This window comes from Lutra lutra, chromosome 4, assembly GCF_902655055.1.
Source record: "Lutra lutra chromosome 4, mLutLut1.2, whole genome shotgun sequence".
NCBI classification, from domain to species: Eukaryota; Metazoa; Chordata; class Mammalia; order Carnivora; family Mustelidae; genus Lutra; species Lutra lutra.
Window position 1 is genome coordinate 108,594,807 of NC_062281.1, and position 15,092 is coordinate 108,609,898.

The window sequence follows — 15,092 nt, forward strand, 5'->3', positions numbered from 1 at the left end:
CAAAGATTTTCTCATTTAATCTTAATTTTTATCTCAATCAAAGAGTTATAAACTCCATAGGAGAGACATTAAAACAACTAAAGCATCTTTATATCATGTGAAGTAAAATCTGCAAACAAATCCTTGACATCTTTGATATCAATAACAAAACAAAAAAGGGGGGATCTGAGTGGCTAAGTCAGTTAAGCCTCTGCCTTTGGCTCAGGTCATGATCATAGTGTCCCAGGCTCAAGGCCCAAATCAGTCCTGCTCAGTGGCAGCCTGCTTCTCCCTCTCCCCCAGGACCTCCCCCAGCTCATCCTCTCTCTTTCTCTCAAATAAACAAAGAAAATATTTTAAAAAACAAAACAAAAAAATAAGAAACTTGAAATCGTTGTTATGTCTACTTCCCATTATGGATTTCCTAAAATTGTTTTCCTCAGAGAAGATATTCATAGTTATTAATACTAATATCAATGCTCCATTGCCCATATCTCATATTGCTTGGATTGCCTTACAAAGAGATTTCCTTCTATATTAAAGCTTTAAGGGCTACTATAATATGTCAAATGAGATGTATTGGGAGTTCCTTAAAAACTTGAACTAGGACATTTGGTAAAAAGCAATACTCCTTAAGAGGTGCTTATATTTGGAGGCGCCTGGGTGGCTCAGTGGTTAAAGCCTCTGCCTTCGGCTGGGGTCATGATCCCAGGGTCCTGGGATCGAGCCCCACATCGGGCTATCTGCTCAGCGGTGAGCCTGCTCCTCCCCTCTTCTCTGCCTGCCTCTCTGCCTACTTGTGATCTCTGTCTGTCAAATAAATAAAATAAAAAAATAAAATAAAATAAAAAAACTTGAACTAGGACATTTGGTAAAAAGCAATACTCCTTAAGAGGTGCTTATATTTGGGGGCGCCTGGGTGGCTCAGTGGTTAAAGCCTCTGCCTTCGGCTGGGGTCATGGTCTCAGGGTCCTGGGATCGAGTCCCGCATCACGCTCTCTGCTCAGCAGGGAGCCTGCCTCCTCCTCCTGTCTCTCTCTGCCTGCCTCTCTGCCTACTTGTGATCTGTCTGTCGAATAAATAAAAGAAAAAAAAAAGAGGTATTTATATTTGATGTGTCAATAAAATATATACAATGCTAAGAAGTAAAAAATAGGGGCTCAGTTGGTTAAGCCACTGCCTTCGGCTTGGATAATGATCCCTGAGTCCCAGGATCGAGTCCCAGGGTCCAGCTCCGCAGGGAGTCTGCTTCTCCCTCAGACCTTCTCCCCTCTCGTGCTCTCTCTCTCAAATAAATAAATAAAATCTTTAAAAAAAAAAGAGAGAAAAAGAAAAAGAAGAAGAAAATACTATTAACTTAGACTTCTCCATAAGTTTGCTAGTTTCTAATGTTCTCAAGTATTTTTTTTCTCAATCAGTATTGATATATTTGTTATTTTATTTAATGTCCACAATATAAATGACATCCTGGGGGAAAAGCTCTGGAATAAATTCAGGATTTCTCTTGATACATGAAATGCCATAAACTTAGTGATTCAGCTTAAAGTCTACTTAAACCATACCATGTCATAAATAGAATAAAGGAGCTCTATTAAAATGTTAGGTAAAAAGTAGTAGTAAAAAAACTAGTATCTATTTCTATGGCTTTCTTTCTATTTATATAAATGTCAGTCAGTTACCTATATAAGTATTAGCTATGACAATGTTCTTTCCCCCTATCCAAAGCAACCTCGTATCTCAGGCAGATAGTAATATATTTTTTAACATGTAAATAAATTAACATTAATCAAGAAGAGACAATTTATCTACTCTTATCATTTGTAGTTATTAGCCTAGATACCTCATAGTTAAATTTTTTTAGGTTGTTTAATTAAAGTATCATAAAACATTTTAATGGAAATACCTTATACGTCACATCTATGCTTATTTTTCACTTTTATTTATCTGTAAGTATTTTTTTCTATTTTCATTGTTTTGAATATTTTAGAGCTTTAGGTAGTATTATTACTACAGTATTTGGTCAAGTTAGTGGTTTCTCTTACTGAAAAAGTGATAATTCTTCTAAACTTTGCATTGAATGATGTACAACAAAACTGTCTCCTACAAGCTCTCTATTCTCACGAAAAAAAAAAAAAGAAAAAGAAAAAAAAGGAAAATAAAAACAGGAAATTGAAACTGAGCTCAAGATAATAAATCACATGGGAAAGTTAGAGAAAAGAGGCAAATATAATGAAGTTTGCCTACCAGATTTCTTAAATGAAAGAAATATTTTGAGCCAAGGCTCAGACACACTTCAAACACAAACAGTACATTTTGTGCTGCTGGAAACTGAAACTTGAGTTGTCAACAAATCTAAAATAGGTCGGGAAGCTTTGAGCAATATCAAATCATATGATAGAAACCATTTCTTTCAAGAAAAAAGTGGGGGGAAGGGACTACATGATACTCATAAAACATTAAAATAACTTACATCACTTCTTTAAATCAGCAACCTCTCAAATCCACAGGTCAGTCTTTTCAATTACAGAAAAACAAAAATCAGACATTTGTTTTGCTTTCTCTTCAGCAAGAGGAAAAAAAACACTGAATTTAGGACTTTATAGATTTTCTATAATTCTTTTCTTTCCAATAGGTGCTCTACAACCCTTTCCAATTCTTCAAACCTAATTTGTAAAAAGAAAAAAAAAAAAAAGAAAAAAAAAAAGTCTAATGTGAGCTCCACAACGATACTTGATTGGCTACCATCACTCCCGGTTGCTGAACAAACGATAGTCTTCTCTCCTCTGCTCAAGTTGCAGTCCTACCACCACTTCTAATTACACGGAGCCTTTTCAGTTGTTTGCTTTCTTTTTCTCTTTCTCTTTTTTTTTCTTCCTTTCTCTTTCTTTCAATATCCTCTCCCAATCTCAGTCTTTTTCTTTCCTGAACCATCTATAGCAATCTGTAAGAAAACTTTTTTTGATAAAATAACCTTAAAGACAAAGATTAAAATGATTGTGTCAAATTAAACAAGTGTGACTAGGATGTACACAAAGTCTCTAAGCCAAACATCTAATTTTGAATCTGTGCTTTGCCATCTTCTGTGTGAACCTTAGGAAAATCAAAGACTATTGTATTTAGGTCTCAGTTGGAAAATGGGGGTAATAGTATTATTGATAAACATGATAGAAATATAAAAATAACTAAAACCAACTAACTATATATTGAGTACAACTATGTGTCATTTCAGTGTTATTATCACTTTGATTCTTCACACAAACATAAATGCAATATAGAATTATGATTATACCCAGTTTTAAATGAAGGGAACTGAAGTACACTAAGTAAGGTAATCTGTCCATGGTCAAATTTCAGTAAATGCTGAAACTGAAATTCAAAATCAAGCAGTTTAACTCTATAGTGTGTTTGTAGCCAATACTTAGGTTTATCAGTCTCCGTCACTGAGTTGTAAAAAAAATCAAATACTTTATCTGAAGATATTTTAGAATCTGGTAATTCCTGTTTAGCTAATATCAATATGTTTAGAAAATTGCAAAAGTAGTTCATCTCCTATTTCCTGTTTTTTGAATTTTTACACTAAACAAAATTAATATTTCTCTATTACAGTTTGAGGTTTTTGTTTGTGTGTTTGTTTTATAGAGAGACAGCATGAGCATGAGAAGCAGAGGGTAAAAGAGAATCTTAAGCAGGCATCACACTTAGTGCAGAGCCCGACATAGGGCTTGATCTCAATACCCTCAGATCATGACGTGAGCATAAATCAAGAGTCCTCAGCTGCTTAACCAACTGAGCCACAGAGAGGCACCCCTCTCTGTTACAGTTCTTATTCCAGATCTTATTCATAAATATTCAGTGCTCCTCCCTGCAGGTGAATTACACACTTTGTCCTGTTGAATTTGGGAATATCTATGTAATTTCCTTTGACAATGAAATAAAAGCAAAAGTAATACGTTTTATTCTGGGGCCTCTGTGATTGTTAAAGCATGTATCAAAATGAAATTTCAGTGACAGACTGTAAAGTGACTAATAGGAAGAGTCTCCTTGCTGATTTAAGGTAAACGTGCGAAATAAACTTGGCTATTGTAAGCCACTGAGAATTCAGGGTTTTTGTTATTATGACATCACTTATTTTATCCTGATTGATGCAACCATTAAGTTCCCTTAATTAAGCTCTTTGATTCTTAGACATTCTACTTGACATTTCTTTTCTCTTGTGATGTAGGAAGAAAGAATAAATCATAAGATCAGAGAACATTAATATTGAAAGAAACTACTGGAATAAGCTAGTCCAATGGTTTCCAGATTTTGAGCTCTTAAGTAATCAGTAGAATCTTTAAAAAATTATATAAAAACATATTCTCATATAAAAGTCATGAAATTCAGTTTCATAAAAAAACTACCACTGATATATTATTCTTTTTTTTCAAATTTTTTATTTTTTTATAAACATATAATGTATTATTAGCCCCAGGGGTACAGGTCTGTGAATCGCCAGGTTTACACACTTCACAGCACTCACCATAGCACATACCCTCCCCAATGTCCATAACCCCACCACCCTCTCCCAACCCCCCTCCCCCCAGCAACCCTCAGTTTGTTTTGTGAGATTAAGAGTCACTTATGGTTTGTCTCCCTCCCGATCTCATCTTGTTTCATTTATTCTTTTCCTACCCCCCAAACCCCCCACGTTGCATCTCCACTTCCTCATATCAGGGAGATCATATGATAGTTGTCTTTCTCCAATTGACTTATTCCGCTAAGCATAATACCCTCTAGTTCCATCGACATCATCGCAAACGCCAGGATTTCATTTCTTTTGATGGCTGCATAGTATTCCATTGTATATATATACCACATTGATATATTATTTTTATATTTTTACATTTAGATAAGAATATATTGTTCTTATCTAAATCTAATGCTCTTATTTTACTGATATAAAAAAACAAGACCTAGGAATGAGACAAGCAGTACTTATATTGAACAAATAACAACTTAAAAAAACTGACTGTGATGTCAGCATCATGGTACTGTGAGTGATTCCTTTCTCCTCTCCTCTTTTACAATTAATTAGTCACCTATAACTGTATTAAAGTGCCTCTCTGTATTATACCAATTTCTATCTACTTGTGCATCCAAAAGTAAGTGGTAGGATCTCAGAGCGGACTATAGATTCAAGGGAATTGGTGAACCTGCTCCATCTGGCACAACATCAGAGTGGGATAGATGGCAGAGGAGGCAGAGGACAGGGAGTAACCCACTGAGGCAGCTCCCTCTTCAGGGCAACAATGCAACACTCTGGGCTTTGGGCAACAGAAGGAGCTACTTCCCTGGCAGAGGAAGTGATAAGTGAAAGAAGCTGACACACTACCTAGCTGCGTGTGGGTTGCAGCTGGAGGGGCTTGTTTCTTGCTTGCGACACAAGAGTTTTAAGGAGGGACCTCCATGACTTGGGGGAGGGAGAGGGAAGGGAAGGAGGCAGACAAGGAATATTAAATGGCACTGAAGGAACTTAATTTCCTTCTGTATGCTTCAGAATTTCAGCAGTAGGTCTATTCATAGATCTCTTGAAGTTCCCTACACTAGGATCCACCTAATGGACTGTGGGCACCCCCAAAGTTCCAGGTGCTAAATCCATATCTAGCCCAACTCGCTGCCAACTCTTTTTGCATACTTCATCCCAAGAACGAACACCCATGTGAGAAACCAAAAACTTGAGCTATAGTGCCACCTCCTGGATTACAAAAGAGAGTTTTCTAATTGCTAGCCTGTTGAGCTGTAATGACCAAGTAACACAAATTTTTAAGTAAGAAAAGTGTTTGCTATTTCAAATGTAAAATCAGAGACACATATTGTCAGACACAATGAGAAATCAAGGTAATACATCATGAAAAGAAAATAATTCCCCATATACTGAACTCAAAGACACAAAATATTGAAATGAAACTGATAAGAGAATTCAAAATAAATTTTATGAAGAAATTTAATGGGCTACAAGAAAACGAAGAAAGGCAACTCAATAAACTCCATATAAAATTAATGAACAGAATGAGTTCTCTACCAAAACAACTGAAATTAAAAAGAAACAAACAAACAAAAACAAATTCTGGAGCTGAAGAAGTCATAGAATGAAATAAAGAATGCATTGAAGAGCATAGATAACAGAGCAAATAAGAAGAAAGAAAGTATAAGTGAATTGGTAGATAGGATTTTAGAAATGATTCCGTCAGAAAAGGAGAGAAAACTAAGATTTTTAAAAATTAAAGAAACCCTATGAGTACTATCAGATTCTATCAGAAAAGAAAATAGAATAATTGGTGTACTTAGAAAAAGAGAGAGGGAAGGGGGCAGAGAGTTAAAGGTATAATAGCTGTGAACTTTCCAAATGTAGGGAAGAAACTGAACATACAAGTCTGCAAAGCTAGAACACCCTATTATTTCAATGCAAAAAGACCATTTCCAAAACACTTTATAACAAAACTGTCAAAAATTACTTATGAAGAATGCTAAAGGCAGCTGGGGAAAAAAGAAAGTAATTTACAAGAAAACTCCCATTTAACTATCAATGGACTTTTCAGCAGAAACTATAGGACAGGTGTGAATGAAATGAAATATTTAAAGCATTAAAAGATAAAAATTGATAGCTAAGAATATGCTATCTGGCAAAGTTGTCCTTCAGATATTAAGGAGATATAAAGACTTCCCAGACAAACAATAATATCATCAAGGTTTATCCTCATTGTAACATATGGCAAATTTTCCTTTTTAAAGGCTGAATATTATTCCCTCATATGGTATTACCACATGTGACTTATCCATCCATCTGTTGAAGTACACTTGTGTTGCTTCCACCGTTTTGGCTATTGTGAGTAATGCTGTTAAGAACATGGGTGTGGGGGCACCTGGGTGGCTCAGTGGGTTAAAGCCTCTGCCTTCGGCTCAGGTCATGATCTCAGGGTCCTGGGATCGAGCCCCGCATCGGGCTCTCTGCTCGGTGGAGAGCCTGCTTCCTCCTCTCTCTCTCTCTGCCTGCCTCTCTGCCTACATGTGATCTCTGTCTGTCAAATAAATAAATAAAATCTTAAAAAAAAAAAACTTCAGTTCTATCATGTGTTTAAAAAAAAAAAAAAAGAACATGGGTGTGTGGGGTGCCTGGGTGGCTCAGTGGTTAAGGCCTCTGCCTTCAGCTCGGGTCATGATCTCAGGGTCCTGGGATCGATCCCTGCATCAGGCTCTCTGCTCAGCTCTCTCTCTCTGCCTGCTTCTCTGCCTACTTGTGATCTCTGTCTGCCAAATAAATAAAAATAAATCTTAAAAAAAAAAAAAAAAGAACATGGGTGCATGAATAATTACTTTGAGAATTTGCTTTCAATTCTTTTGGGTATATACCCAGAAGTGGAATTGCTGAATCATATGGTAATTCTATTTTTGTTTTATTAAAAACTGCCACACTGCTTCCCACAGCAACTAAAGCATTTTAACTTCCCACCAAAAATGCACAGGATTCAATTTTGCCACATCCTCAAAAACACTTGTTTCTTGGTTTTTTTTGTTTGTTTGTTTGTTTGTTTTGATAATAGACATCCTGAGAGTGAAGTAATATCTTTGTGCATATTGATAATTTATACATCTTTAGAGATAAGTCTACTTAAATGCTTTGCCCATTTTTTAATTAGGTTGATTTTTTTGTTGTTGAATTTTAGGTGTTCTTTGTATATTCTGAATATTAATCACTTATCAGATTTTAGGATTTGAAATATATTCTCTCATTCTGTATACATCTTTTGATGAAAAATTTTTAAAAATTTTCGTGAAATCCAATTTGTCTATTTTTTCTTGTTACCTATGCCTTTGGTAATGTAAAATGTGTGTTTTACATAAATGCCTTATGTAATGAATCACTGTCAAATCCAATGTTGTGAAGCTTTAGTTCTGTTTTGAGAGGTTTTTTAGTTCTTAAATTTAGATTTTTTGATCCATTTGGAATTAATTTTTGTATACAGTCTTAGGTAACGGTGCAAATGAAATCTTTCATGTGTGGTTATATAATTTTCCTACCACAAGTTGTTGAAAATACTGTCCTTTCTCATTGAATGGTTTTGGCATCATTCTTATCATTTGACCAGGAGTGCCTGGGTGGCACAGTCAGTTAAGCATCTGACTCTGGGTTTTGGCTCAGGTCGTGATCTGGGGGTCCTGGGATGAAGCCCTATATCAGGCTCCATGCTCAGCAAGGAGTCTACTTGGGACTCTCCTTTTTTCACTCTGCACCTCCCACTCATAGTTGCTCTCCCTCTCTCACTCAAATAAGATAAATCTTAAAAAAAAAAAATCATTTGACCATATATGAGAGGCTATATTCCTGGATCTTATTCTATTCCATGGGTTTATATATCTGTCTTTATGCCAGTACCACAATGTTTTGATTATTATAGGCTTATAATGGTTTTGAAACCAGAAGTGAGTCCTCTAGTTTTGTTCTTTCTCAAGATTGTTTTGGCTATTCAGGGTCCCTTGAGAGATGAATTTTAGGAGAGAATTTTCTTTCTTTTTTTTCAAAGTCAGTGGGATTTTGATAGAGATTGCACTGAAGCTACAGATTACTTTGGATGTACTGACATTTTGATTCCACTAAGTATTCCAACCCATGAAAACAGAAATGTTTCAATTTATTATGTATTTAACATCTCTCAGCAATGTTTTATAGGTTTTTACTGTACATTTTTCCACCTCATCATTTGATTCGTATTTTATTCTTTTTTCATGCTATTATAAATGATTTTTTCCCATAATTTCCTGTTCAGATTGTTCATTAGTGTACAGAAATGCATGTTGCCTTTGCATCCTACTATGCTGAACTCACTTATTCTGACAGGTTTTTTTCTGACATGGTTTTTTGGTGGAATCTTTAACGTTTTCTACATATAAGATTATATTTACAACTCAGTAAAATAAATAACAATTAAAAAGTGGACAAAGGCCTAAGTAGACATTTTTCAAAGATATACAAATAGGAAACTGGTACATGAAAGGTGTTCAATATCACTAATCATCAGGAAATGCAAATCAAAACCACCGAGAATTAGGGCACTTGGGTGGCTTAGTGGGTTGAGCCTCTGCCTTCAGCTCAGGTCATGATCTCAGGGTCCTTGGATCAAGCCCCACATCGGGCTCTCTGCTCAGCAGGAAGCCTGGTTCTCCCTCTCTCTCTCTGCCTATCTGTCTACTTGTGATCTCTCTCTCTCTCTCTGTCAAATAAATAAATAAAATCTTAAAAAAAAAAAACAGAAACAAAAAACACAGAGAGCTAATATCTCCCACCTGTTAGAATGGTTATCATCAAGAAGATGAGATAATAAATGCTAGAAAGGATGTGAAAAAGAGAACCCTGTACACTGTAGATGGGAATGTAAAGTAATACAACCACTATGGAAAACAGTACAGTTTCCTCAAAAAAGTAAAAACAGAATTACCATATGATCCACCAATCCCAGTAATCTTTGACAACATGGATGGATTTGAAAGGGCATTATGCTAAGTGAAATAAGCCAGAGAGAGTAAGGAAAATACTGCACTGTTTCACTTGTAAGTGGAATTTTAAAAAGAAAGGGGAAAAAGTCAAACCTATAGTCAGAGAGTAGAAAAGTATTTAATAGGGACTGAGGGTGGCATAAATACAGAAAAGGTTGATAAAGGGTATAAGCTTTCAGCTATAAAATGAATAAGGTTTGATAATCTAATGTATAACATGGAGACTATAAGTGATACCACTACTCTGTAATTGAACTTTGTGGAGAAATCTTAAAGGTAAATATGTCAAATGATAGATGTGTTAATTAACTAGATGGGGGGGGTGCAGATTCTTTCCACAATATATGTATATATTGTCATGTTGTATACTTTATCTGAAGATTTTATTTCTCAATTGTACCTAATTAAGCTGAAAATCATATCATCTGTGAACAGAGATAATTTCATTTCTTCCTTTTAAATTTGAATGCTGTTTGTTTTCCTAACTCCTCTGGCTACAATTTCCAGCACTAGGTTGAACAGAAATAATTAAAGTGGGAATTTTTTACTTGTTTCCTGGTTGTACAGGAAAACTTTTCCCTACTTTTCAGCACGGTGTATGATGTTCACTGTGGGTTATCCATATATAGCTTTTATTATGTTGAGATAGTTTTCCTTCTATTCCTAGTTTACTCAATGTTTTCATCATGAAAATGTATTAAATTGTGTGAAATGCTTTTTATGTATCAATTGAAATGACCATGTCATTTCTGTTCTTCATTCTTTTCATGGTTTATATTACATTGATAAATTTTCGTATGTTGAACCATCCTTGCATTCCAAGAATAGATTCCACTTGGTCATGATGTGTAATCCTTATAATATGCTGCTGAATTCAGTTTGCTAGTATTTGGTTGAAAGGTTTGTTTGCATCAATGTTCACAAGGGATATTGGTCTATATTTTTTCTCTTGTGTTTTTTTCTGGCTTTGATATCAGGGTAATGTTAGTTTCACAGCATGAGCCAAGAAGTGTTGCCTGCTCTTCAAATTTTAGGATGAGTCTGGGAAGGATTGGTATTATTTCATCCTTAAATGCTTTGTAGAATTCACTAGTAAAGCTGTCAGTCCCAGGGCTTTTCATTGTCAGAGTTTTGATTACTGATTCAATCTTCCTATTAGTTATTGATCTATTCAGAATTTCTATTTTTGTGTGTAATTTATTCTTAGTAGGCTTTGTATTTCTAGGAATTTGTCCATTTCATCTAGTTATTCAATTTGGTAGAACTGTTCATCATACTCTTGTAATCCTTTTTATTTTTGTAGAATCATTAGTAATGTACCCACTTTAACTTATGATTTTAATAATTTGAGTCTTTTTAAATTAGTCCATCCAGTTATAAATATGTCAAATTTGCTGATGTTTTCAACTAATCAACTTTTGGTTTCACTGATTTTCTCTATTATTTTTCTATTTTCTATTTCATTTACATTTATCTGTAATTTTTATTACTTCCTCCTTCTACTAGCTTTGGATTTAATTATTTTTCTTTTTCTAGTTCCTTAAGTTATAAAGTTTGCTTGTTGGTGTGAGAGCTTTGTTTTTTTAGTGTGATTTCTAACAATAAATTCTCCCCTTAGCACCACTTTTGCTGCATCCCATAGTTCTAGTACATTGTTTTGGTTTCAGTTGTCTCTAAGGGTTTTCTAACTTCCCATGTGAATTATTTTTTGACCTACTGGTTGTTCAAGAATGTTGTCTAATTTCAATGGTAAAATGAATTTTCCAACTTTCCTTCTGTTATTGATTTCTAATTGAATCCTGCTGCAGTCAAACATACTTTGTATGCCCCTTTCTATAAATTTACTGAAACTTAATTTGTGGTTTGATAATGAAGTCTACCCTGGAAAATATCTCATGTGCACTGGGGAAGAATGTGTATCCTGCTGTTCTTAGGTAGAGTGTTCTATGTTAGATTAGTTGGTTTATTGTGTGAGTCCTCTATTTCCTTATCTTCTGTCTCATTCTATCATCATAAAAGGAGTACTAAAGTTTTGAAGTATTATTGTAAAACTATTTCACCTTTCAACTCTGTCAGTTTTGCTTCATATTTCATTCATTTCATATTCTTAAGGCACATAAATGTTTATAGTTTATAACCTATAAATATATTATTTTGCTCTATTAAACTTTTATTAAAATCCTTCTTGTCTCTTGCAATCTTCAATTTAAGGTCTCTTTTGTCAGTATCAGTAAAGCCACTCCTGTTCTCTTTTGATTACTATTTGCATGCATTATCATTTCTCATTCTTTTTTTCCATCCTTTCACTTTAAATCTCTTTGTGTCTTTGAATCTAAAGTGTGTTTCTTGTAGACATCATATAGTTGAATCAGGTGTCTTTATACACTGTCCCAATTGTGTTTTGACTAAAGAGTTAAGTTCATTTATACTTAATTACTTAAAGTGGGGATCATTTGTCTGTTTTCTATATGTCCTATAGCTTTTTTGTTGTTGTTGTTCCTCATTCCTGCCTTACAGTCTTATGTTGATTTTTTGTAGTGACGTGTTTACTTTCTCATTTTCTTCTGTGTTTATTCTGTAGCTCTTTTATTTGTGGTTATCATGGGGTTTACATTAACAATCCTAAATTAACACTTCTTAACTTCAGTATCAGACAAAAACTCTGTCTTTACAGTTCTTAACTTCATTGTTGAAGTCCCCCAAAGGACATCTTCATACATTGTGTACTCCAAAACCCAAAACATAAGTAATTATTTTAAATGTCATTAGTCTCAAATTATGTAGAAAACATGTGGAGTTACTAGCCACAGTCACAATACTGGCTTATAATTGTTTTAAAAATGTATTAGTCTCCCAAATCATGTAGAAAACTGGTATAGTTATAAACCACTATTACAATATTAACTTTTATAATTGCCCATATATTTCCCTTTATTGAGTGCCGCATTTCTCCAAACAACTTTGAATTACTATCTAGTGACCTTTAAATTCACTATGCAAGACTCCTTTGAGTATTTCTTCCAAAGCAAATCTAATGGTAACAAATTTCTCAAACTTCATTTGTGATTCTTAATTTCCCCCTCACTTTTGAAGAAAGGTTTTGCTAGATACAGGATTCCTGGTTAGCAGTTTTTTGTTTTTGTTTTTGTTTTTTTTCCCATTTAGCACTTTGTACCCAGTGCCATCTGGTTTTCCAAAGTTTTTGATGAAAAAAAAAATCTGCTGATAATCTCAGTATCCCCTGTGACAACTCACTTCTTACAGTTTTTTTTTTTTTTAAGATTTTATTTATTTATTTGACAGAGAGAAATCACAAGTAAGCAGAGAGGCAGGCAGAGAGAGAGGAGGAAGCAGGCTCCCTGCTGAGCAGAAAGCCCGATGTGGGGCTCGAACCCAGGACCTGGGATCATGACCTGAGCCGAAGGCAGCGGCTTAACCCACTGAGCCACCCAGGCGCCCCACTTCTTACAGTTTTTAAGATTCTGTTTTTGTCTTTTGAAAGTCTGATTAGAGTGTGTCCTGATGTGGGTCTCTGTGTTCATCTTACTGACAATTTAACTTCCTGGATCTCTATATTTGTAATTTTCATCAGATTTAGGAAGTTTTCAGTCATTATTTTTTCAAATATTCTCTGTCCCTTTCTCTCTCTTTTTGGGACTCCCACAGTGTATACACATCTGTTTGTTGGTGTCCAACAGGTCCCTCAGGCTCTGTTCACTTTTCTTCAATCTTTTTGGCTTCTGTTCTTCAGACTTAATATTTTCATTGTCTTATCTTCATGTTTGTTGATTCTTCTGCCTATTCAAATCTTCCTTGGAACACCTCTACAGTGATTTTTTTTTTTTTTTCATTTCACTTACTGTATTTTTCATCTCTAGAATTCTTTTGCTTTTTAGCTTTCTGGACATCATTCTTTAATCTTTTGATCATCTTTCTAAGTTGTTTTAAATACTTTGTCTAGTAAATGCCATCATCTACTTCAGGTAGTTTGTATCTCTTTTGAATGGGTCATACACTTCTGTTTGTGCTTTTTGAAATCACATTTTTACAATATCTTAATTCTAGAAATAAATTCCTCCCTGGGGTTTGCTGGGTTTTTTTGTTGTTTGTGTTTTTTTGAGACAGAGAAAGTGTATGTGCCCATATGTGCCTGTACATGAGCAGGGGAGGGGCAGAGGAAGAGGAAGAATCCTAAGCAAACTCCACTCCCAGCGTGGAGCCTGACACAGGGCTCAATCTCAAAACCCTGAGATCATGACCTGAGCCAAAAATCAAAAGTCAGATGCTTAACTGACTGAGTCACCCAGGCAACCCTATCGCTTGCTTTTGATTGTTTTTCGCTCTCTGTGCTAAGGATCAGTCTGAAGTATGAAACCTAAGGTCTTCTCAGATCTTGTTTGAATCTTTTCCTGGGCATTTGTGGTCAATTTCTCATTTTTCCCATACATGCAGTTGTTTATGAATGCCCTGGTATTTAATGCCTGGATCCCAAAAAGGAGGGGGGTAGGAAAAGAAGAGAGAAAAGACAAAGACAAAAGGAAAGAAAAAGAAAAAAAAAAAAAAGAAAGAAAGAAACGGGGAATAAAGGGAATGTCAGTCCTTTTATACCCTTTTAAGTCACTTCACAGGATGTGGGTGTGTATGCTTATAATGGAAAGAAGTAGAACCATGGCTTCCCACTTCTTTGCACTCCTGTGATCAAAAGCAGGAATCAGCCATCAGCCTGATTCCCAATATTTGGAGGTGGAGGTTCTTTTTGCCTACCTTGACGCCCACTAGCTGTGTCCAAGCTGTCCCAGAAACACATGTACAGTTGCCTGTTATATGGCTAAGGTTGGGAAATGGGTCGCTACTATGTTAAGATCTAAATTTGAATAAAATTAACCTCAATTTACTGTCCAAGCTTTTTCTTGTTAAACTGAAAGGCCTTAATAGAGTTCCAAAATAGTTAATCAAAAAAATTCTACCACTCCAATTGTCATCTGGGTGGGGAGATGAATTCCTGGTGCTTCCTACTCTGTCATGTTCCCAGTATCCTTTCACATACAAGGTTTTTTTTTGTTTGTTTGTTTTTGTTGTTGTTGTTTGTTTGTTTTCTGGGTGACCATACTTTTTTGTTCCTCTTAAACAGGAAGTGTGATAGCTAGGTCACATATAATTGTATATTTCACTTTATATCAAACTTCTTGAAACTGTTTTTTTTAAGCAGCTGGACCATTTCATACTTCAATTAGCAATGTTTGAAAGCTGTAGTGCTCCATTCTTGACAAGTGTTGGTACTGTCAAAATTCATTTTAAGCCATTCTAATAGGTGTGTAGTGCTATACATTATTATGGCTGTCTTACATTTGTCTAAGATCTAATGATGTGCATCTTTTCATGTGCTTATTTGCCATCTCTAAGTCTTTGGTAAAGTATCTTCAAATTTTTTGTCCTTTTTTTGGGCAGGGATTTGTTTTCTCTGAGTTTTCAAAGTTCTTTATATATTCCAGATAAAATTCAAATATATACTTTGCAAAAATTTTTCCCAGTCTGTGACTTTCCTTTTCATCTTCTTAGTTATGTCTTCTGAAAAATACATG

General features: G+C 35.0%; 1 protein-coding gene across 3 annotated transcripts in view; it reads right to left on the reverse strand.

The window, feature by feature from the left end:
• Positions 1 to 15,092, reverse strand: part of LOC125097519 (pancreatic alpha-amylase) — a 42,580-nt gene that overhangs the window by 17,470 nt on the left and 10,018 nt on the right. Inside the window, exon 1 of one of the 3 annotated variants that reach the window (XM_047725158.1) lies at positions 6,875 to 6,890. The exons of 1 other annotated variant lie outside the window; for it this stretch is intronic. Coding sequence is in view for 1 of the 2 variants with exons in the window: in XM_047725157.1 (XP_047581113.1) it covers positions 2,448 to 2,451 (4 nt within the window). In the remaining variant the exon portion in view is untranslated. Of the gene's footprint in view, positions 1 to 2,447; positions 2,601 to 6,874; positions 6,891 to 15,092 lie in introns of those variants that run through there. One more of the 3 variants, XM_047725157.1, reaches the window with a different exon arrangement.